This window comes from Anolis carolinensis, chromosome 3 (assembly GCF_035594765.1).
Source record: "Anolis carolinensis isolate JA03-04 chromosome 3, rAnoCar3.1.pri, whole genome shotgun sequence".
Classification (NCBI taxonomy): domain Eukaryota; kingdom Metazoa; phylum Chordata; class Lepidosauria; order Squamata; family Dactyloidae; genus Anolis; species Anolis carolinensis.
The window spans coordinates 15,092,089-15,115,528 of NC_085843.1; the positions used below are offsets into that span (position 1 = coordinate 15,092,089).

Genomic DNA, 23,440 nt, shown 5'->3' on the forward strand with positions numbered 1-23,440 from the left:
CCCTCTCACTGCGTAGAATCGCATCGACTCCTTGGTTCACCGAGGAGCTGGCTGTGATAAAACGTAGGAGGAGGGGACTAGAGTGCATCTGGAGGAAATCTCAGGACGTGTCCGACCAAGCACGGGCTAAAGCCGCTATTAAGGCTTACTCCGTGGCTCTGCAAGCAGCCAGGAAAGTTTTCACGACTGCCCGCATAGCGTCTGCAGCCAACAGGCCATCGGAGTTGTTCCGAGTTGTTAGGGAGCTCCTGCGGCCTCCCGAGGCCCAGGGGTTTCCTGATGACTTGGCAACTTGGTGCAGCGATTTCGTGCACCATTTTGCAGGCAAAGTTGCTCAGATACGCCGTGAGTTGGACTCCAGCTTAACTGTGGTCCCAGCGGAGGTAACCGAGGTACCTGTCTGTGCGATCTTATGGGATTCTTTCCGGCTTGTCCTTCCTGATGACATGGAGGGGATTCTTGGGTCTGTGAGGGCGACCACCTGCGCTATGGATCCTTGTCCTTCTTGGCTGGTGAAGCCGGCCAAAGATGGGTTGTTGGATTGGTTTGTGGCTATTATAAATGCCTCCCTGGTTCAAGGGTCAGTTCCATCCTGCTTTAAGCAGGCGGTAGTAAAACCATTATTAAAAAAGACCTTGTTAGACCCATCTGTATGTAACAACTACAGGCCAATTTCCAACCTCCCATTTCTGGGCAAGGTTCTGGAGCGGGTGGTTGCTACGCAGCTCCAGGAGTTCCTCGATGACACCGATTTTCTGGACCGCTCGCAGTCTGGCTTCAGGCCTGGACACAGCACCGAGACGGCTTTGGTCGCCCTGGTGGATGACCTCCGCAGGGAGCTAGACGGGGGAGTGTGACCCTGCTGGTTCTCTTGGACATCTCAGCGGCTTTCGATACCATCGACCATGGTATCCTTCTGGGGAGGCTCGCCGGGATGGGAATCGGTGGCACAGTTCTGCTGTGGCTTCGGTCCTTCCTGGAGGGCCGTTCCCAGATGGTGAAGCTGGGGGAAACCTGCTCGGACCCCTGGCCATTGACCTGTGGGGTCCCGCAAGGGTCTATTCTATCCCCCATGCTATTTAACATCTACATGAAACCACTGGGAGAGGTCATCCGGAGTTTTGGAGGGTGTTGCCATCTCTACGCAGATGACACGCAAATCCACTACTCGTTCCCATCTGATTCCAAGGAAGCCCCTCGGATGCTGAACCAGTGCCTGGCCGCTGTGGCGGACTGGATGAGGAGGAACAAGCTGAGGATCAATCCTGACAAGACAGAGGCCCTCCTGGTCAGTCGCTCGTCGGATCGGGGTATTGGGTGGCAACCTGTGCTGGACGGGGTCGCACTCCCCCTGAAGTCACAGGTCCGCAGTTTGGGGGTCCTCCTGGATTCAGCGTTGACGCTTGAGGCTCAGGTGTCGGCGGTGGCCGGGAGGGCTTTTGCACAACTCAAACTTGTGCGCCAACTGCGACCATACCTCGTGAAGTCTGACTTGACCATGGTGGTGCATGCCTTAGTTACCTCTAGACTGGACTACTGTAATGCGCTCTACGTGGGGCTTCCCTTGAAGACGGCTCAGAAATTACAACTGGTCCAACGCTTGGCTGCTAGATTAATAACTGGGGCAAATTACAGGGAGAGATCTACTCCCCTGTTTAAGGAGTTCCACTGGCTTCCGTTCATTTTCCGATCCCAATTCAAGGTGCAGACCATCATATATAAAGCCCTAAACGGTTTGGGACCCACCTACCTTCGTGACCGTATCTCCTACCATAAACCTGCCCGATCTCTGCGATCGTCAGGGGAGGCCCTCCTGTCGCCACTGCCTTTATCCCAGACCCGCCTTGTAGGAACAAGGGAGAGGGCCTTTTCTGCTGTGGCCCCCCGTTTATGGAACTCATTGCCCATTGAAATAAGGCAAGCCCCCACTCTTTCAGACTTTAGGAAAGATCTAAAAACATGGCTCTTCCGATGTGCTTTCGGAGAGTAACTGTTACATGCTTTTTGTTACGCCCCCCATTATTTATCCTCTAGACTATCTGCTATCTCTTCCCTAGTTCCCTGTGGTTTTATTCTTAACCTTTATTCTTATCCTTTTCTCACCCCGAGTTTTTAACTGAGTATTCGTGCGGCCTGCCCTGTTATATTGCTCTTTGGATTTTGTGTTGTACTGTATATGATTCTTTATTGTATTGTTGTAATTGTATTATGATATGTTGTTTTTATATTGTGTTATATTGTATTTTTCCCGGGCATGGCCCCATGTAAGCCGCCTCGAGTCCCCATTGGGGAGATGGTGGCAGGGTATAAATAAAGTTATTATTATTATTATTATTATTATTATTATTATTATTATTATTATCTTTTTGCTAGCAATTGACCAATCCCTGTCTTGCAGCTTAATTTCCTTTACAGGTAAAAAATTATGTATCCAGTGTGCACTTTTTTGTGTTCTTTGCAGGAAGATAGAGATAAATATAATACATGTGTAGTTTTAAAGTTCAAATGTAACACAGAACTCATGCTCCACAAAAACCAAGCTCTATTTCCCCGCATACTCTATACCCTGTTTTTCTCCTGTAATACCTTTGTAGGCAAAAATAGAGCACACACATACACACACTATATTGGCCAAACAAAATAGATTTTCTGCTGCTGGATTATTATTGGGATGGTGGTTTTGATCATAAGGTCCCAGGGCCCCTAATCAAAAACAGCCTTAGAATCCCAGAAATCAAAAGAGTAAACAGACATCCAGCTACTTGAGTCTGATTTAAAATTTAGATTTGAAATATTTGAAATGTTGTAGGTGTTACTGGATCTTCTATCAATTGGATTATAGGTGGTAAGAAAATATCAGTCTTTTAGCAGTCATTTATTAATTTCCAAGAAGCAGGTCGACAGGGAACATGCATTTCCCTGAACATCAAGGAACTTTCCAAAATGAAATGTAGCTACTGTGGGCATTTTTCTTGATCCTGCAGTGAAATTGCTGATTTTATTATATTTGATCTGATAAAACCTTTGTTAAGGTCAATAAATGTTAAGCTGAATAAATTTTATTTATTGTTTTGTCTCTAGGAGAGGGCTGCTTACAATTTATATGGCTAACTTGGTAAGTAATACTATTATAACATGTCTTCATATAAATATAGAAACACTGTAGAAAGTTTTTAAAAAATCTTTAAGTATCATTTCTATCAATGTAAACCGTACTCTGGCTTAGCTAATACCTAGATTTTACTAGTGAATTCAGCCATGCTAAAGTGTGTTGGGAATTCATTTAAGCAAAAATCTGTTTTAATATTATACACAAATGAATAAATTTTTGCTTCTCACCCAAGAGTTCCCTTGCAGGTTAAAATATCTGTGCCGTTATGTGTCAGCTGGTTTTTTTGTTAGAACAGAATGTTTGGTGTTACTTTTAAAAATGTTAACCAATATTTCAAAATGAATATAATTGCAAATCAACAAGTCTCATATCCTGTATTCCTCGATGTACACTCTTTGAACTATTATTCTAGAGTGCAGTCTTTGCAAAGTATAATGCCTTTTGTATTAGATACCTGTGGAATTTTAGTGATTGCCTCAGATTCCTATATCTACTTCTCAAATCTGTGGCCTCCTAATGCAAGTTAAGGCCTGTTTCTTCTCAAGATTATAGGTTTCTTCTCACTAGTCATGCACAGCTTTATGACTCAGCTGAATTTAAGTCACTGGTGTGCATTGTTGATGGCTTGGTCAATGTGAAATTCCACCTATTTTGCAATGCTGGACAGGCAACAAGAACCAGGAGGCTCAGCTTAGCTCCTGGTGGGTAATTGTACATACTTAGCTTCAGATATTTGGAGTGCATCAACATTGCAGAAATAATGCATTTGACATCACTTTAACTGCCATTGCTCAATGCTAGAGAATTCTGGGGTTTATAGTTGAGGCATTAACACTCTTTAGAAGAGGAGACTAAAGATCGCCTAAAATTACAACTCCTGTCATCCCATAGCATTGAGCCATGACAGTTAAAGTGGTACCAGGCTGCATGATTTCTGGTGTAACTGCACCCTTGGTTTCCTAAGCTGACTCAAGCCATAGAGTGGTATATCTTGTTGTACCTGGCGTGCTTCTTTTTGAGAAGCTAGAGAGATATAATTACCTCCAAAACTTCAAATTCCATTATTACATGGATGGAGCTATGACATTTCAAGTGATAACAGACTGCTGTCATTACAGAGTGTGAATACTTCCATAAATGATCTTGTACGGTTGGGTAAATGCCAATTATGAAAAAGGTTGAATTTGAAAATTGCGTATTTTCACAAGTACAAGGAGTTGAAGGCAGGTCTCCATGTTAGCATTGGGGTTTATTTTTGACTTGCAAATTTAATAACATGGGAACTGACCCCAACTGGAAGTTGGTGCAAATAGATGTTCGCAAAGTAATATTAGATTTCATGTAGTTGAGAATGTGGACTGCTGAATCTCAACCAGTTGCAATCAATGAATCAACATTTCTGTAATACCAAAGAACGTAGAGTGAGAGTAGCTGGTCCTGGAGGCTGCACAAACATGCACAAGATTTTCCAGATCTATTTTGGATTGCACATGTTGAAGGCAAGACATTTCTAAGATGGTAAAAGGGATGTATTGGTAACATATATGTATATATAAGACGATCCCTCTAAAGATATATTGGGATCAAAGAGAACCCCAGGATTCCAGCTGGAGGGTGAAAGTGAAACGTGATCACTGCAGTTATTTCTGTCTAATAAGGTAGGAGAACGGCCTGTAAGTAGATTTCTTGATAGCAAAAGGCATATACACATTGGCAAAACACTTAAGTAGTAAAGTGCTTTAAAGAAAGGAAAAACTTCAAAATTATGTAAAACACAGTATACTTACATGAAAAAAAAAGATGGAAAAGAGAAGAGCTATTCAGAAAATATCCTGCTTCTGCTGCATTGGATGTGCTAGAGATATGCTAGTTGATCTTTTTGTTTCTTTCTTTGATATACTTCTTCCTAGCTGAAACTACAAGTGCACTGTAACATAGCTACAAGAACACATAAAATAATGAAATGTAGGTGAATATAGTAATGGAATTGAGGTAATAACTGAAAACAATATCAGTTTTATTGTGAGTAATGAAAATATGTCTAGACTAGGTGAGATTAGGATTTGGCAAGACAAACTCCTCAATAAGGAGTTATTTCCACTACCATTCTAAAAATAGGAGAATGGTGGCTAGGTGGGCCTTCCTAGACAATGAGTGCCACAAGAATGCCACTTCTCAGAATACCTTCTATCTCACCCACTAGATCTTTAATTGCAAGGTCAGAATGTTAAAGCCTGGTGGGAGCCTTCCAATGTGTTGCTCATCTTCCCTTTGAGCTGGCTATCGTGCTTCAACAGTTTGTTAAAAAAGATAGTTGCATGCCCTTGGAGAGCTTAATTGAGGCAAGAGTTGTGCAGGATAAAGGAAGAGGCAGAAATGAAAACATTTAACTGTGTTTATGAATACATTTAGGTTTTTAAACCACATTTTGTGGTTATAAACCACATTTAATTGTGGTTACATTTTGACTTCTGTTTTGCTCTTGCTGTGGTCTCTTGCTTTTAGTTCTCTACCCAGACATCAAAACAGAGGCATTTCAAGGCATTCTTCTCTTTAAGGAAATAAAAAACTTTAGAAGAAAAGATTAAAAGTAGATATTGCTAAACTTTCTTTTGAGTAGCCAGTAAAGTGACACTGGAACTGTAAGGGAAGACATAGTAGCATCCCTTTTTGTTTTCTGTGACGGGGTTGGTGGAATCATGTAACCCTCCACATGTGGTTGGATTTCCTTATCTGGAATTCCTTATCACTGACACATTTGTATTACAAACTGTTTTGGGTGATGTCACAAGGTGGCTGTTATAGGGAAGACAGGCAGGGTCATTTTTAAATTCAGTCTGAGCCAGGAAGCCCATAGGGAAGCAGCCTGCTCCAGGTTGTCTATATCCTTCTTAAAAAAATATAAATCCTAATGAGAGCCTTGTTTGGACAATGGCTAGATAATAACTTACAGCAAGAGATCAGTTCCACTTCTTGGTAGTTAATGTGTTATCTGCTTGGGGTTTTTTAAACTATGAATTACGCATGGAAGAAGGACAGAATTTTAGATGACAGAGGGGCATCAAGTATGAGGGACAATTGCTTTGGTGATACAGGGAACAGGGGTAGTATTTTGTGAACCCATCAATGGGCAGGTTAAAGCATTAAGTATGACTCATGTCTTCAGATTTCTCTATGCCAATGCATGGAAAATGAGGATGAACATGAACTCTTAACACAGGAAATTAGATATGATTTTATTGATATTACTGAAATTTGATAGGATGAGAGTCATGACAAGAATGTAATAATTGTAAGATATAAACAAATTCAAAGGGAAGTGGACCAAATAGGAAGAGAGGAGATAATATGCATCTAAAGAACATAATATGCGGATATATAAAGGATATGCACATGTATGAAAATGTTTATGGAGTGACATAGAGTACTGAATGTATGCTCAGAGCATTTGAGTAAAAATTATAGGAAAAGCTAAAAGCAGTGATATTACTACAGATGTTCGTTATAAATCTCCAAGCAAGATTGAAGACTTCCTAGAACAGATTACCAAACATTTAGAAAGGAGGCCTATGGTAATAATAGGAAACCCAGATATATTTTGGACGTCAGACTTTTCCAAGAGTGTGCATTCCAACAAATATCTTCCCTTTCATTTAGTAAAAGATGGGTAGAGCAACAAGGAGACCATAAAATCACAGCCCTTGAACTATTTAAAGAGTACAATCAGGGCCGGTTGATTATACGAGGCCGCTGACGCGGCCGCCTCGGGCGCTGTCGAGGCGTCGACAGCGGCCCGTAGTGCCACCGACGCCTCCGGTGTTGGCGCGGCCGCGCGGGGCTTCAATCCCCGCGCCCGCGCCAAACCGCTAAAAACAGATATGCCATTTTGCCCTTAGTCGACAAACTAAGGGCAAAATGGCCTATCTGTGCTGTGCGCATGCGCACAGCACAGATAGGCCATTTGGCCCTTACTTCCTGGTCACGGCCGCCGATCGCCCGGGCGATCGGCGGCCGTGACCAGGAAGTAAGGGCAAAAAGGCCTATCTGGCTGTGCGCATGCGCACAGCACAGATAGGCCATTTTGCCCTTACTTCCTGGTCGCGGCCAGGGCACGCTGGACGGGGGGCGGGGCCAACTCTGGCCCCGCCCCCAGCACTATTCGCCCTGGCCCCGCCTCCCACGCAGCGTGGGAGGCGGGGCCAGGGCATGCTGGGCGGGGCCAGGGCGTGGGAGGCGGGGCCGGTGGCGGGGGCGCTTTTTAGCACCCCCGCTTAACATTTAAAAATATCTCCGGCCGGCCCTGAGTACAATCAAGTAATATCTCAGTCTTCTTTTCACCAAGCCTAAAATATCCAACTTCTTCAATCTTTCCTCATATGTTTTGTTCTCCATACCTATTATCTTTGTTGGCTTTATCTGAATCTGTCCCAACTTGTCTATATCCATTTTAAAATGAAGTGCCCAAAACTGAAAACAGTGCTTCGGAAGAGGCCAGATCAGCACAGAATATAGTGGAATTATTATTTCCTTCAACTTGGAAAATATACTTCTATTAATGCAGGCTAAAATAGCATTCAGCTTCTTTGCTGCAGGATCCTGCTGCTGGCTCATGTTCAAATTAATGATCAACAAAAAAACCCAGGTCCTTTTCATATGCAGTATTTGTGAGCCATGTATTTCCTCATTCTCTACTGGTACATTTGGTGTTTATGGAGAATGTAGCAATTTGCATTTATCTCTACTGAAAATACCCACTTCTATCCCTGGGGAAAGGGGCTAGCCAGACACCCAGTTATGGCTGGTTTTTTCCTGATAGAGTCCTGTTGAGGGATGGACAAGAGGTGAAAGGGGATTGGGGGGGGGGGATTCTGCTAACACACAGCCCCTGCAAAAAGATATCCTAGGTGTATCCACACCTGCCTTTTCATCCTTCCAGTGGTGCTGTGTGCATCTTGGAAATGGCTATGAGGGTGAATGTAGAGCAGTCTCATTGATTGCTGGGTGTATTCAGTCCAGAGAGAATACAAAAGACTCACAGAAAAGTTGAGTGTCGAGATTTCCCTTCTCAATTACTTTGTTTAAAGGGCAGAAATTGTGCTAATAACTAATGAAGTATCTGGGATGTCTGCTTGATGCAAGGGAGTCCTAACTGCCTTTCCTTCTCTTCTTTTCCCACCATTAGGACTTCAGAAAAATCTCTGTGGGCACTAGATACACGACTAGCTCTCTTTCTCATCTTTCTCTCATTCACTATGTATATAGAAAGAGAGGTATTCCAAAATTTAAAAAAATTGAAGGCTAAAATAAACATCTCATCCCAAGCTTTTCAGATAAGGGAGATTCAACCTATAGTTAGTCATAATAAAATTCATTTTTTCCAATAATAAAGTTATAACTATGTCAGATTGTGGTTGAAATGTAATGATAGATTTGTAGAATACTTTTTAAGTGTAATTTTAACTTTTTATTTTCTTTTTTAGATATAGAGGTGTGGCCTCAGTAAATAGAAGAAATATCATAGCATTGATGCATTGCCACATATTTGGTTGTGGATGTTGAAGTATCAATGAAATCAATCCAATAAAAGTGTGGGTTTTTTGGGACCTTTTACAACTCTTTTTTAAAAAATGAAATGCATTGTTTTTATGAAGTGGAAAAATGCTTTAAAAACCCTAATAACTACTTAGTGGAACAGGGCAGGCAGACTTTGTGCTAATAATGGTAACTAATTGCCATTAAGCAAGTTTTGACACCTGTGAACAGTTGTGGTGAGGTTTAAAGCAAAGTATATACATTTGTGGAGTTGTCCTACATGTCCCTTTCTAGGTTTCTTTCCTTTCTTCTACAAACCAGCCCTGAATATGGGCACTTAGATTGCTATATGTATGAAATGATAAATTGCTAAATAAAAGGATTAGATTCTTTCTGAGATTGAGGATGAATTTTCATTTAATGCAATCCTAATGCTGATCAAAAACTACTTTTAAATATCTCTTGAAAGAGATGTGTAGGTTTAATAATCTCATACCAAAGTCTTTTAATTCATTAAAGATTTCTTCTGTGGAGTTAGGTAAATATGTTTAGTCAAGTAAACATGTGGAGAAAAAATATTTTCTCTTGTTGCCTTCAATGCAAGCAACAATGTTGACTTTCAACAATAACTGAATTCCTTCATTAAAAATAAAATGCATATGTTTTAAAGCAATCAGGGAGCAAGTATGTTTTATGTTAGCTTGAAAGTGCTTGAGACACTTCACCAAAATGCATTTTACTCTTTGAAAACTGATGCCTTCAATGGTTAGCTGTGTATATATTAGACATCTCATATTTTGTGGAATAAGCAGTTTGTAATATAGCAAGGACAATACTGCCATGAACTGATACCCTTAAAAACAAAAATGTTATATGAGACATAAGCAAAAAATATGCGATAATCCAGATTTTTTTTCAGGCTTGTAATATAAGCTAATTTGATTAACAATGCATGGTATAATCAAGTTACAGAAAATGAATAGCATTCCTATTGACTTCTCAAAGGCCAAAGTCTAAGGTCGTTGCTGCCACTCCAGTAAATCTTTTTGAAACAAGTTTTAAAATTAGGAGTTATGTGAACTCTTAACATTGCTGATGTCTTCACTTTTTAAAATCATATAGTAATAATGTTAGACCTTGGCAGCTGGCATACTTGTGGATTGACATGGCTAATTGGCTTTGGCATTTTAGCCCCAGGAAACCTCATCTGTCACTTTAACCCAGAAAATTCTGGCAGGAGCCAGCAAAAGCATTCAAGGCTTTAGCTCTTCTTTGCCTTCTATGCAATGTTGCGTTGTCACTCTGTAATTTGGAGAGGCATCAAAACTAGCAAAAGGGCTAAAGACCTCATAAAACTACAATTTCCATAGCATTGAGCCATAACAGTTAAAGTGGTGTCAAACTGCATCAATTCTAGAGTGCAGATGCACTCGAAAGCAAAAAGAAAAAAATGTAAGGAATTTCTTGTACGTGCAAAATCCTTAGAAGAAAATTAACCTTATTAGCCCCGTAAAGAGAGCAGGTTTTGCCACCAGTAAAAATTACCTTGCCCCTTTTCTTGCATTCTGATATCACTGTTCTGTGAAAGGTTTCATGTTGGAAGATGATAACTGACATAGCTGGACTTAAGCCAGTTAGGGAGTTAAAGACTAAGACCAGTCCTCCAGACTGTGCCTGGAAGTATATTGGCTGGACTTGTAGATCTTTCAGCACAGTATAATGTGATTCTGCTATGTCCTTCAAGTAGATATCTATATTCTGAAACTGTTGAAGTGTCAAGATCATTTTCAAAGGCAGCCTTGCACAGAACATAACAACATCCATCTTGGTAACACTCATATGGGGTTTTTTAAAGGGAGGCTGGGTTGCCTCTCTTTTTGCCTAACGTGGTCTAAGAAACTTATAGCCATATATGCTGAAATGACCCTGGACTCAGGCTCAGAAGTCAGGATGTAGAGCCAGCCAAGTGCATGGCTCCTTTACTTTGTAAGGAACTGGGCTGATTTTCTGATACTTGAGCCTAGATGAAACCCAACTGGCTTCCTCTGTATGGAGATGTTCCATAGCTACCTGTATTTCAGGTAGCTGCTTACAGACTTCCTTCTCAAGCAATGGCCATGGTAATTGAGATTGTATTTAGCTATCTGAGAGATATTTAGCTCATCAAAATGGTATTTTGCCATTCCCTCTCCAAGCCCCATCAGAAGAAGAAATATTGACATTGGTAATTGAGTAATGGTCATGCAATAATTGCTTAAATGTTGGTTCAATAGGAGTTTGTGCATTCCACAGACCAAGATCATTTTTTTCTCCTTTAAGTGTAAGTAAACCAACTTGTTGAATGAAGATACACTGTTGTTTATACATGCAGGAAAGGGACACCCACCCCTGTGTGTACGCACATGCACAGTCTTCGAAAATTAATCAACTAAGAGACCAAGGCCAGTCAACTATCCCCATAATGTTAAATAACAGAATGGTGAAGCATTTCGACATTCACATGGTATCACCTTTTAAACTTTGGAAAGCATTCCCATTTGGCTCCTGCTATGCAATGCCATAGAGAAGATTGGCAAACAAGTCATTACCACCTTTCATTACTAATGCTTGGATCTCTGTCATAGATTTCTTTAAGGAAAGTGTTCACCAGGTCAGGACTGCCACATAAAATAACAATCACTAGTCAAATTTGTTTGGTGCTCAGTGTGTTTTTGGTGTCAGTTCCTTAGCAGAAGCTTTTAGTAGAGGATTTGCTACTAGTATGTTTGTTTTTGTCTTAAGCAAATATATTACTGTGCTCATCAAGATTATATTCCTAAATAGATTGCTAATTCTGTTCAGAAAATTTGGTGGAAATAGGATGGAGTTACTCAGTAATGAAGAACATTGTTTATGGGACTCAACACACTGTACTTTATGCTACCCTCTTTGTTCGCTGATACCAATATTCAACTTTAACACAGGAATGCAGCAGCATTTATTGAGACCTAGCACATGTGAAATCCTAGCTATTTCACGATTAACTAATAAGGGAAAATGTTGTCGCAGCTTGCTACCTGATCTGGGTATGTTATCTAGAAATTAATGGTTTTGAAGAAAAGCACAGAAAAAGAATGGATCTGTAGTCAAAGAGAAGCTATGGCTTTAGAGGTTACATTCATGGATGAGAAAGTGCTTTACAGCACATTTTGCAGATGCAATGGATAGACGCATTGAGGCAGATCTAGTGTTTCGTGTTACTTCAATTTCCAGATCTTGCATTAATTTTGGACAAACAATGCTTAAATCAAAGTGGAAATTGATGCCAATAACAGCAGGGAAGCAGGAAACTGGGGGCAGGTAGGAAGGCCTAAACACCACTGCCACCCCTCCTAACCTTTAGTGTGGGACTCGTCTGTGACCGCTAAAAAGATTAGTGGTCCTGTGGGAAAGTGAGGGAATCCAGCTGGTCAAAGTATGCCTGATATATTTGAAAAGAGTCTCCTCCTGCACACATATAGCATCTCGTTTTCTTTTTGTCTCCCCCAAGATGTTGATCTTATCTTGAGCTCTTTGACAACATGGCTCCAATTTTCTTTTTGCCTGACATAAAATTGCCGTTAAGCATCCTCAACCTTTGGCTAAGAGGGATTGTAAATCAAAATAAGTATATAATAAACTAAGGAAATTTGTTGAGTCTTTCAGTTTGTCTCAGTGGACCTGCCTGTCTTTAATAGATCTCTTAATCTTCTAATTACTGTAAAGCTTTGAGAGAGCCTAGTTACTTTTTCATCGAAGGGTTAAATAATTTTCTTTTGAAGGGATTCAATTAGGAGCTATTACAATGGTTTATTGCTTCAGGGCAGTGAAACATAGGAGTTCTGAGGGTTAATTTTTCAAAAAATAAAGTTCAGAAATGAGGCAGCTCTTTTCTTCTCTGTCAGTGTTTCAATAACTTTAAACTGGGCTTATTCCTGTGTTTTTGATGAGAAAGGGAGTCTTTCAACATGTGGCTTCAATTCCTGTTTCAATCAGAATGTGGAAGTAATTACTGTGACATCTGAAACTGAGGTAGCAATAAAAAAATTATCACAAACAAGACAGCAGACACAAATTATTTTGTGTTTATTAATGGGTGGCCCTTTGGAAACTTTCCCCTTCACCTAATTGCTTCCAGATATTTAAAAACTGAAATTGTTTTGACTGATATCTCCGCCTGTATATAACTAGATGGGGATGAAGTTGTCAACTATTAATGTCTTGTCTTCAAAGATTTTGATGGAAGTGATCAGACTAGCTGGTTTTCCAGAGAACATTTTGGAAACTGTTGTGCACACTTGCCTGTTCTTCTTTCGCAAATCATTTCTCCTATTTCTTTGATGGCCAAGGGTTAGTCTGAGTTAGTTGCAAAGATGTCAAGACTGATTAAGTACTTGTGAAGAGGTTAAATACTCATTTAAGACACACATCCTATAAACCGACTAATGTATTGGCAAATATGTAAGACAATTACTCAGCAAAGACTTTAGTGGACTTACAATTTTAGCTTCATTTAAAGGTATCACAAGTAATGGCTCAAATGTACAGTCAGCCCTCCACATTTGCTGAGGTTAGGAGCATAGGACCCCGGTGAAAGTGAAAACCCATGAATAAAGCGATTGCTATTTGCTTTTTTTACCTGAGAGAACAGCTCTCTAGAAATTTCTAGGTCTTCCAATATGACTGTGGTTAATTTCCCTTGAATGCTGGACATGGAATTACCTTGGAGGATCTAGAGTTTACTAGCGGGAACATTTACAATCCAAATTCGCAAAAGTCAAAGCTACAAATGTGGATGGACAACATTAAATCAACTGCTGGATACAAAGCCAATGATTGTGTAAATCATTAGCTTTGTTAATTTTTAACTGTTTTTAAACTAATTAGTTGCTACTTCATTGGCTTGATTAGACTCACATGTTTTATTAATTATTTAGATCTATGAAATAGTTGTAATTGTTATAGATGTTATAGTCTTGGGGTTATTCATTTATTTTTGTATTGTTAAATGGCATTGAATGTTTGCCATCTTTTGCTGGAAACCGCTCTGAGTCCCCTTGGGTTACAAATAAAGTTTGATTATCATTATAATTATTATAAATTTGATTGTTTCAGTGAGTTTACTCTATTTGGTACAAGGATTTGGTTTTAGGTCAGAAGTAGAAGTCATGTAGGCCAGATGTTTTTGGACTGAATGCTGGGATTTGCAGTGCAACAATATGCAACAATATGTGGAAGGCCTTTTCATTCCCACTCCTGATTTAGGATTCTGTGTTTGTGTGTGAGAGGTCATTTTAAATCTAAGTGAGGTAAGAAATATGTCAATATCAGAATACAGTTGTGTGAACTTCAGCTCTGTAGCATTGCCACCCATAACAAAGAAACTGAAATTAATTAAACTAGTATTATACAACCCTTTGTTCTTAGAAATGATAAAGGATTTTATTCCTAAATTATATGTATTCACACTCTCTCTTTACCAGCTTAGACTGGTGTGCCAGCTGTGTTCCATCCTTGCCTCAGTTATCTAGTGTCTGATAAACTCCAGGTTAGATTAATACTTCACACTTCTGGCAGCCACTGCAAATAGTTCTGAAATTACAGAATGCAGCTGCTAGTCTGCTGACTGGTATTATTGAATATTATTTTTGTAAAATACTTTAAAATCACCCTTGGTCTTTACAGACACTATAGCAGTGTAGAAATCATAAAGCAATAAACACATAGTATGTTAATAAAATCAAAAGGAGCAGATGTAGTCAAAACAAAGAAAAACAGATTTAAATATCAAAACAATTTAGTTACACTGTGGCGGGGAGAGTATATTGTAGTTCAGGAGCCATTACTGAGAAGGTGTTTTATGTCATTGACACATCCTGTCCTTGGAACATGTGTTTCATCCTATCTAAAGAAATGGGTAGACTTGTAAATGGAGATGTGCTTCTGTAGAGACTAGGAGTGTGTTAGACCAACTGTGCTCGCTGGATCATCTTTTCATATAGGTGCAATCTGAAGTGTTAGCCTTGACATTTAAAGCTTTTTCATGGCATGGATCCAAGATGCCCAGAGGCACCATCATTTTTCAATGAATGGCTTCTGTTAGAATCATACAGTTGGAATGAGTCACAAGAATCATCTAGTGCTACTCCAAAACTTGCAAGAAAACACAACTGAAACGATTCTGAAAGATACTCATCCAAACTTCATTTTTATCTGAGTTGTAGATTATGATCAAGAAAGGAGTCTTTTCAGTGGTAGTGACCTAGCATTAGAATGATCTTTTTTGCAGGCAAGGTTGCCTGACATATCACCAATATGCCTTTTACTAGGCAAGTGCTTTTCACATCCCTAGATAATGAAATTTTAAGTTTGCTTACCGTGTGGCTTCTGTATTGATGGGTCCGGAACCAGGGTCTCACATTGCTGAATATGATAAATATATCCTCTATGAATTTTCTAGCCCCCCACACAATTCTGTGGTATGTTTTCACAGGTAGTTACTAGACATGTGCAAAACCCTTTAGAGGGTTTTGCACATGTCTAGTAACTACCTGTGAAAACATACCTGGGAATTCGGAAGAAAATCAAAAGTTTTGTAAGTCGGAAGTCATATCTGATGTGTTTGCGTGGCCCACACTAAATATTTTAGAATCCAAACACACCTCATACTTTTTCGTTTTAGTTTTGTAAATCTTAGAAGGCTCCCTCCCAAAGTCAGATTGATTTTCATTTTCATGGCAAGCAAGCAAGCAAGCAAAGCAATAAAAAAGCTCACATTCCTCTTCCTTCGTAAATTGCCATTAGAAATGGGAAAGGAGGGAGCAGTGTTTTCTGGGGAGAGTACTGTGATGACTCATGGGCCATGTAGTCCCGTTCCTAGCGCTGTTGTGACAGATGAAGAGGAAAACTTAGGTTTCCCACCGTTTCAGCCAGAATTGGAGCTTTCTCAGCCAGAATTGGAGCCCTTGCACCTGCAGGAGATTTGTCTTCCAGAAGTTTGTCAAACAAGCCCTGAGCCGAAATCGCCCCCATTTTCTCGCCATGATTATTGTAAACAACAGAGGGGCGCTCAACAGGCGTCTCGCAGGAGCGCTAGGATCGCTGCAAAGCATTCAGCTGATTAAGCCTGCTTCCCATGGGAAACTTTAAGGAGTCATGCATCTGGACTCAGAGAATAGCTTTCGTTTCTGGTTCCCCAGAGAACTGCTCTTTGGCGGGAAAACGAGACCCTACTTAGGTGTTTTGCCCACGAAGGAATCTTGCGGAGTCAATTCGTCAGCTCCGGGAGTAGGTTGTGTGTGGACTACGCTACTCCCGAATCCAAGTCCTTTGCTCTCGTTTCCACCCCTGCCTTGCTTCCCAGGACCCTGCCTTGCTTCACGGACCTTGCCTTGCTTCCCGGACCTCACCACGTAATTACACGGATCCTGTTTTTGCTCCTTGTTCTTGTTGCCTTGAATTAAGCCTTGTATCCAAGAATCAAGTTATTTCCTTGCCTTGCCTAAGTTTCATGGACTAAAGGACCTTGTCTTCTCCCCTCACTTTGCTTGGCAAAGTGAGTGTTTGGGTTACTGGATTATAACTTTGGACCTTAATATTTCATATTGGACATTGTTTTCCTGGACTATAATTGACCTTTCCCGAAAGGTCTTCTTCTGAACTTTATTCTACACTTATTTTTATTGACTTTACATATTTCCTTAATAAAGATATTAGATAGATTCTGGCCTCTGTGTATGGTTATTGGTGCTCTGCAGCCTGGGTTGTGACAGTTTGACTCCGCCACCCTAAGCACCATTTAACCTAGGCCAGAATGTCTACCGGAGCCGGACCGGGTGACCAACCACTCAGCTACACCATCGCCAAGGATGAAGTGGACAGGATCCGTGATATGCTCCATGCGCAGGAGGGAGAAATACGGGGCTTGAAGGAACGTGGAGCCCGTCTCCCTGCCCTGGCGTTGCCCACCAAGTTTTCTGGAGAGGCTTCCAAGGTTCATGTTTTCCGTCGCCAATGCCAGGCATACCTAGAGGCCCGAAATGCCGAGTTTCCCCAAGAAGACATCAAGGTGGTATGGATTTATAGTCTCCTAGACGGGCCAGCGGCCAATTGGGCGACGGCACTGTTCGATCAAGCCTCCCCGCATCTAAGTTCCGCGCTAAACTTCTTGGATCACCTTAAGGCGACTTGGGGGATTGAGGACAATTTAGAGGCGGCCGGCCACAAACTCCGGCGCCTTTCCCAAGGGGACAGACCCTTGTCCCAGTACATAGCCGAGTTCCGAGTGCTGGCCCAAAACACCGGCTGGAATGACATAGCCCTCAGAGGACAGTTTCGGGAGGGTCTTAACATCGAGATGTTGGAGGAAATCTCCAAAGTGGACCCTCCAAACTCTCTTGAAAGACTCATTGATCAATGTTTACGAGCTGAAGTCATGCTTGCCAACAGAAAACAGTGGATCCGAGGCCAGAGTGGAAGAGCTGGAGCAAAACCTCCCGCTCCACCCGGCATCCAGCTGCGTCCAGTGTGGAGACCCCCGCCACCAGCCCCATACCCCAGAGGAAGCGAGGAGGTGCCGATGCAGTTGGGCAATGTGCGTCCCAGACTAGATCTTGCCGAAAAGGCCCGCCGCCAACGTTTAAACCTCTGTTGGTACTGCGGAAACGGGGGCCACTTTGCCAGAGAGTGTCCAGCCAAAGGAAAGCCCGCCGCTCATTTGGCGGCGGTGTCCTCCGTGGAGACGAAGGCGTCCGAGGCGGCTGGCGCAAAGCCGGCGGGGGAAGCCAGCGACCGGGCGTAGAGAGGCTCGCCAACCCGGTCAAAAACCCCACTCAAGAGCCGCCAACCGGGGTCCTATTTCTCCTAGTGGTCACCTTGTGGTCAGCGAAAAAAGGACCCGTCATGATCCATGCCATGATAGACTCAGGAGCGACAAACAATTTCATTGATAGAGAGTATGCCGACTCTCTGGGATTACAATATCACGATTTCAAGAACGCCCGGGTGGTGCAAGCCATAGATGGCCGCCCCCTAAAGACAGGTCCAGTAAGCCAATGGTCTGAGCCCACCAGAATGTGGATAAGGGAACACATGGAAGAGATCTCCTTCTTTGTTACCGAGGTTCCCCACTTCCCTGTGATTTTGGGAATCCCATGGCTGACACTCCACGACCCTAGCATCTCTTGGACCAACAGAGAACTGCAGTTTGCTTCTAAATATTGCCAAAATCATTGTCTTGTAGCCAAGGTCCGTCACGCCACAGACGCTGAATCCATCATTACCTTGCCCAAGAAATACTCAGACTTTTGGGATGTTTTCAATGAAAAGGAAGCCGAGAGACTACCCCCGCATAGGCCTTATGATTGTGCCATTGACTTGGTGGAGGGGGCCCCGATCCCGCGAGGACACCTCTACTCCTTGACTGAACCAGAGCAAGAAGCTCTCAGGGAGTTCATAGAGTCAAACCTCCGCAAGGGGTTCATCAGACCCTCTCAATCCCCAGCCGCTTCCCCAGTGATGTTTGTGAAAAAGAAGTCAGGGGACCTACGCTTGGTGGTGGACTATAGAGCATTGAACAATATCACTAAGCGGAACCGCTACCCCCTGCCTTTGATCTCGGACCTATTAGATCGGCTACGAGGGGCCAAGGTTTACACCAAGCTGGATCTTCGGGGGGCTTATAATCTAGTTCGCATCAGGGAGGGGGACGAGTGGAAAACCGCCTTCCAGACTAAATTCGGATTATTCGAGTCCCTGGTCATGAATTATGGTTTATGTGGAGCTCCCGCAACGTTCCAGCATTTTGTCAATGATATCTTTCAGGACTATCTAGATCGGTTCTTGATCATCTACCTGGACGATTTTTTTGGTGTTTTCTAGATCACAATCAGAACATGAGAACCACGTCAGAATGGTGTTACAACGATTGTGGGATCATGGACTTTATGCCAAGTTGGAAAAATGCGCTTTTGATCTACAAGAGGTAGATTTTCTGGGATACCGTGTCTCACCACTAGGGCTCTCCATGGACCCGGCAAAGGTTTCAGCAGTATTGGAATGGCGGGCGCCAACCAACAAGAAAGAGGTGCAACGTTTCTTGGGGTTCGCGAACTATTACCGCAAGTTCATTCCAGACTGCCCGCTGGTCTGATCCAATCACCAGCTGCATCCGTGGGAAACAGCCTTTTCGCTGGACGGAGCAAGCAGAGAAAGGGTTCCAGCAACTAAAGAAATTATTCACGTCCCAGCCAATCCTTCAGCACCCAGATCCTAAAACCCCTTTTGTTGTGCAGGCTGACGCCTCCGATGTGGCAATTGGGGCTGTACTCTTGCAACCAGTGGGAGATCATCTCCACCCTTGTGCCTTTTACTCCCGTCAACTAACAGCCCCAGAGAGAAATTACACTATTTGGGAAAAAGAACTTTTGGCCATAAAGGCAGCCTTCGAAACTTGGAGACATTGGTTAGAAGGGGCCAAATTTCCCATTGAGGTCCATACTGATCATCGGAATCTAGAACATCTAAGAACTGCCCGCAAGTTAAATCAGAGGCAACAGCGCTGGGCTTTATTCTTTGAGCGTTTTGACTTCCAGATTCATTATGTAACCCCAGCTCAGACCAAGCAAGCAGATGCTCTATCACGGAAACCAGAATATACTGCAGGGCGCAGAGAGACCTTTGAATCCCAATTGCTGCAGCCCGAGAACTTTGCCACGCTCACAGTGGGGAACACCAAATCCACTCCAATTGAATCAACTCCCTCTTCCCCAGGGCCCCTTTGTGCTCAGGAAATCAGGGCCAGTCAACAGGCGGATGCCTGGGCTCAGGATCAACTTCGCCAAGGACTACAATTTCCCTTCTCGCTTAAGGATGGGTTACTTTGCTATAGAAACCACTTCTACATCCCTCCAGGACTGGGCAGGGAAAAGGCACTTCGTCTGTGTCATGACTGCAAGCCAGCAGGGCATTTCGGACTATTTAAAACCATGCATTTGATCCTACGAGATTTCTGGTGGCCCAAGATCCGCAAGGATGTGGAAAAATATGTCAACACCTGCCCGGTATGCCAGCGTTCCAAGACAAGAAGGGAGAAGCCCTCGGGGCTACTGCATCCCCTTCCTACCCCATCCCGTCCATGGGAAATAATTTCTGCGGATTTTATCACTGACCTACCACCTTCCCTTGGATTCACCACGATCCTAGTGGTGGTGGACCTTTTCACCAAGTTAGCCCATTTCATTCCCTGCGATGGCCTCCCCACGGCCAAAGAGACTGCAGATTTATTCCTCCAACATGTTTTCAGATTACATGGGTTGCCCAAGAGCTTGGTCACAGACCGTGGGTCTCAATTCACCTCCCGTTTCTGGAAGGCACTACAAAAACTATTGGGCATAGACTCTCGTTTATCTTCGGCTCACCATCCCCAAACGGATGGGCAAACTGAGCGCACCAATGCCACCTTGGAACAATACCTTCGCTGTTATGTAAACTATCAGCAGGACAATTGGGCTTCCCTGTTGCCGCTGTCGGAGTTTGCCTACAACAATGGTGTCCAGGCTTCAACTAAAGAAACCCCGTTCTTTGCAAACTACGGCTTCCATCCATGTTTCTTTCCTTCTGTCATTGAAACCTCAGAAGTTCCCGCAGCAGAGGACTGGCTACAAGAACTCACAGCGGTGCAACAACTTTTGCTCCAGCAACTAGATCAAGCCAAGGAGGACTATAAACGCCACGCTGACAATCATCGCCAGCCGGGCCCCGAAATCAAGGTAGGAGACCGGGTTTTTCTATCCACTCGCTTCTTGCCCTCCCACCGTCCCTGCCGGAAGCTAGATGCCCGTTTCATTGGTCCCTATCCAGTGGTGGCGCAACTTAACCCCGTGACTTTCAAACTCCAACTTCCGTGCTCTATGCGCATCCATCCAGTGTTTCATCGCTCCCTGCTCCTTCCGGCGGATGGTGTGCGCCTTGATGCAGACCGGCCGGCCCCCAGTCCTGTTTTGGTGGACGGGGAGGAGGAATTCGAGGTTCAGGACATTTTGGATTCTCGCTTTCATCGCCGCCGCCTTCAGTATCTCATTGACTGGGTGGGTTTTGGCCCCGAAGAACGCTCTTGGGAAGACGCTTCCACAGTCCATGCCCCCGATTTAGCCCGCCGCTTCCATCAGACCTACCCCGCCAAGCCGCGGCCCCGCACCTCGGGGAGAGAGCCCATTTTTGAGAGGGGGCTTGAGGAGGGGGATAGTGTGATGACTCATGGGCCATGTAGTCCCGTTCCTAGCGCTGTTGTGACAGATGAAGAGGAAAACTTAGGTTTCCCACCGTTTCAGCCAGAATTGGAGCTTTCTCAGCCAGAATTGGAGCCCTTGCACCTGCAGGAGATTTGTCTTCCAGAAGTTTGTCAAACAAGCCCTGAGCCGAAATCTCCCCCATTTTCTCGCCATGATTATTGTAAACAACAGAGGGGCGCTCAACAGGCGTCTCGCAGGAGCGCTAGGATCGCTGCAAAGCATTCAGCTGATTAAGCCTGCTTCCCATGGGAAACTTTAAGGAGTCATGCATCTGGACTCAGAGAATAGCTTTCGTTTCTGGTTCCCCAGAGAACTGCTCTTTGGCGGGAAAACGAGACCCTACTTAGGTGTTTTGCCCACGAAGGAATCTTGCGGAGTCAATTCGTCAGCTTCGGGAGTAGGTTGTGTGTGGACTACGCTACTCCCGAATCCAAGTCCTTTGCTCTCGTTTCCAGCCCTGCCTTGCTTCCCAGGACCCTGCCTTGCTTCACGGACCTTGCCTTGCTTCCCGGACCTCGCCACGTAATTACCACGGATCCTGTTTTTGCTCCTTGTTCTTGTTGCCTTGAATTAAGCCTTGTATCCAAGAATCAAGTTATTTCCTTGCCTTGCCTAAGTTTCATGGACTAAAGGACCTTGTCTTCTCCCCTCACTTTGCTTGGTGAGTGTTTCGGTTACTGGATTATAACTTTGGACCTTAATATTTCATATTGGACATTGTTTTCCTGGACTATAATTGACCTTTCCCGAAAGGTCTTCTTCTGAACTTTATTCTACACTTATTTTTATTGACTTTACATATTTCCTTAATAAAGATATTAGATCGATTCTGGCCTCTGTGTATGGTTATTGGTGCTCTGCAGCCTGGGTCGTGACAAGTACAGAACTTTGGGAAATGTAGTTTGGTTCACTATTTTCAGTGGTTTCCGGTTCTCATTGTATATTTAGGAATGAATGTATCTCCTGCAAATATAGGGATTGTATTGTGTTTTGTATCTATTTAATGTACTTTTAGAGCCATACCATGTTCCCTATGTGCATTCCTTTTATGATGTTGTGCTATTCATTAAGAAACAATGTGTTGTGCCAAACATTGGGGGCGGGGGGGGGGGGGCGGGGCACAACACCAAGGTATGAATCTACTATTTAACAGAAATATTGATATCAGAGACAAAGTAACATGAAAAAAAAGTCTCCAGCTAGACAGGAAACGTTGGGGCTGCGGACATAAACAAACTTCATAAAAAAGGAGCTTCTTTGTCAGACGTTTTGTTAACTGAGGTGTAGTTGTTTTGGTTATTGAAAAAAGGCTCCATCATATTAACTGAAGTGTTGGTGTTTGAATTCAGATTATCCAACCAGGATTGCAAAGCTGATCTTTTTCAGTTTAAAAATGTACCCTGCATATAGCTGTGAAATTTAGTTTAAGAACTCTCATATGGATGGAAATAATTTGTTTTCTTTTTTATTCTGTAATTATTGATAGGTGTGTAAATTTTCAAAGCTGTGGCTTTGAGTGCTACAAGCCTGCATACTGTTAGTAGAGTTTATGAACTATACATCTTGGTGCTAAGTTGGATTTAAGTGATTTGTGGCTGAAATAAACGTCTGCCGTTGAGATAAGCTACTGCAGGAAACAGTATTGGAGGGAGATGTTGAAGGGGGAGCTAAGTACTGAAACACCTTACACAATTTATTAGAACAGTGATACAATTGTTTCCTGGCATTCACCTAGGCAGGCTGAAAGTTCATTTACAGTCTACTTAACAACAGCACTGTGCTAGTAAAACAACACTTACTGAGAAGTGTTGGATTGCTTCCAACCCTACACTTTTTTTCCTAGCGACAAAATTAATCTGGTCCCATTTTGTGCTCCTAATCATGCAAAGAATTCTGTCCTGGTGCCCTGTTTATAAGGCTGTTAAAGTGTGTCGTTTGGTGTATTGGGATAATGCTTTGCATTGTGGTTAATTAGCACAAATGAAGCGAAAGGAGTGCCAGTTTATAAAATATACATATTTTAATTGCTGCAAAGCACACTGAGGGATTCATTCATTCCTGAATTATTAGCTCCTCAGGCGCCATCTTCAGAGCCTCTGGAATCTAATAATGATTTGTCTTTGCACTGCTGTGACACCACATTTTTGTAGGGAGTAGTGTAGTCGTCCTGCTTTAAAATGTTTGGACATATTTCCAATTTATTTTTGAGCTCGCAGTGAGAGCATGGTGTCTAGAACTAACAAGAAAAGCTTTGGTTGTGTTTGCCCTCAAAATAATCAAAGTATGGAGACAACACTTGGAACTCAAAACACTTTCAGGGAAGTAATACATGACTTGTAGGCAGAGTTGGTATCTATACCTCAGTACATGATTTTCAAAGTCTGGAATGCATTTTCTAAAGACTGCCTACTGCAAGGTAGGCAGCTTGGTGCCCTCCAGATATTTTAGACTGCAAGTCCCACCATCATAGAATAGTAGAGTTGGAAGA

At 42.8% G+C, this 23,440-nt stretch overlaps 2 protein-coding genes across 2 annotated transcripts in view; one reads left to right on the forward strand and one right to left on the reverse strand.

Moving 5' to 3' along the window:
* Positions 1 to 23,440, reverse strand: part of grm5 (glutamate metabotropic receptor 5) — a 1,174,932-nt gene that overhangs the window by 337,688 nt on the left and 813,804 nt on the right. The gene's annotated exons all lie outside the window — the stretch shown is intronic.
* Positions 1 to 23,440, forward strand: part of tmem135 (transmembrane protein 135) — a 184,337-nt gene that overhangs the window by 41,701 nt on the left and 119,196 nt on the right. Inside the window, exon 4 of the mRNA XM_003219353.3 lies at positions 3,082 to 3,115. Within this exon, the coding sequence (XP_003219401.1) occupies positions 3,082 to 3,115 (34 nt within the window). The remainder of the gene's footprint in view (positions 1 to 3,081; positions 3,116 to 23,440) is intronic.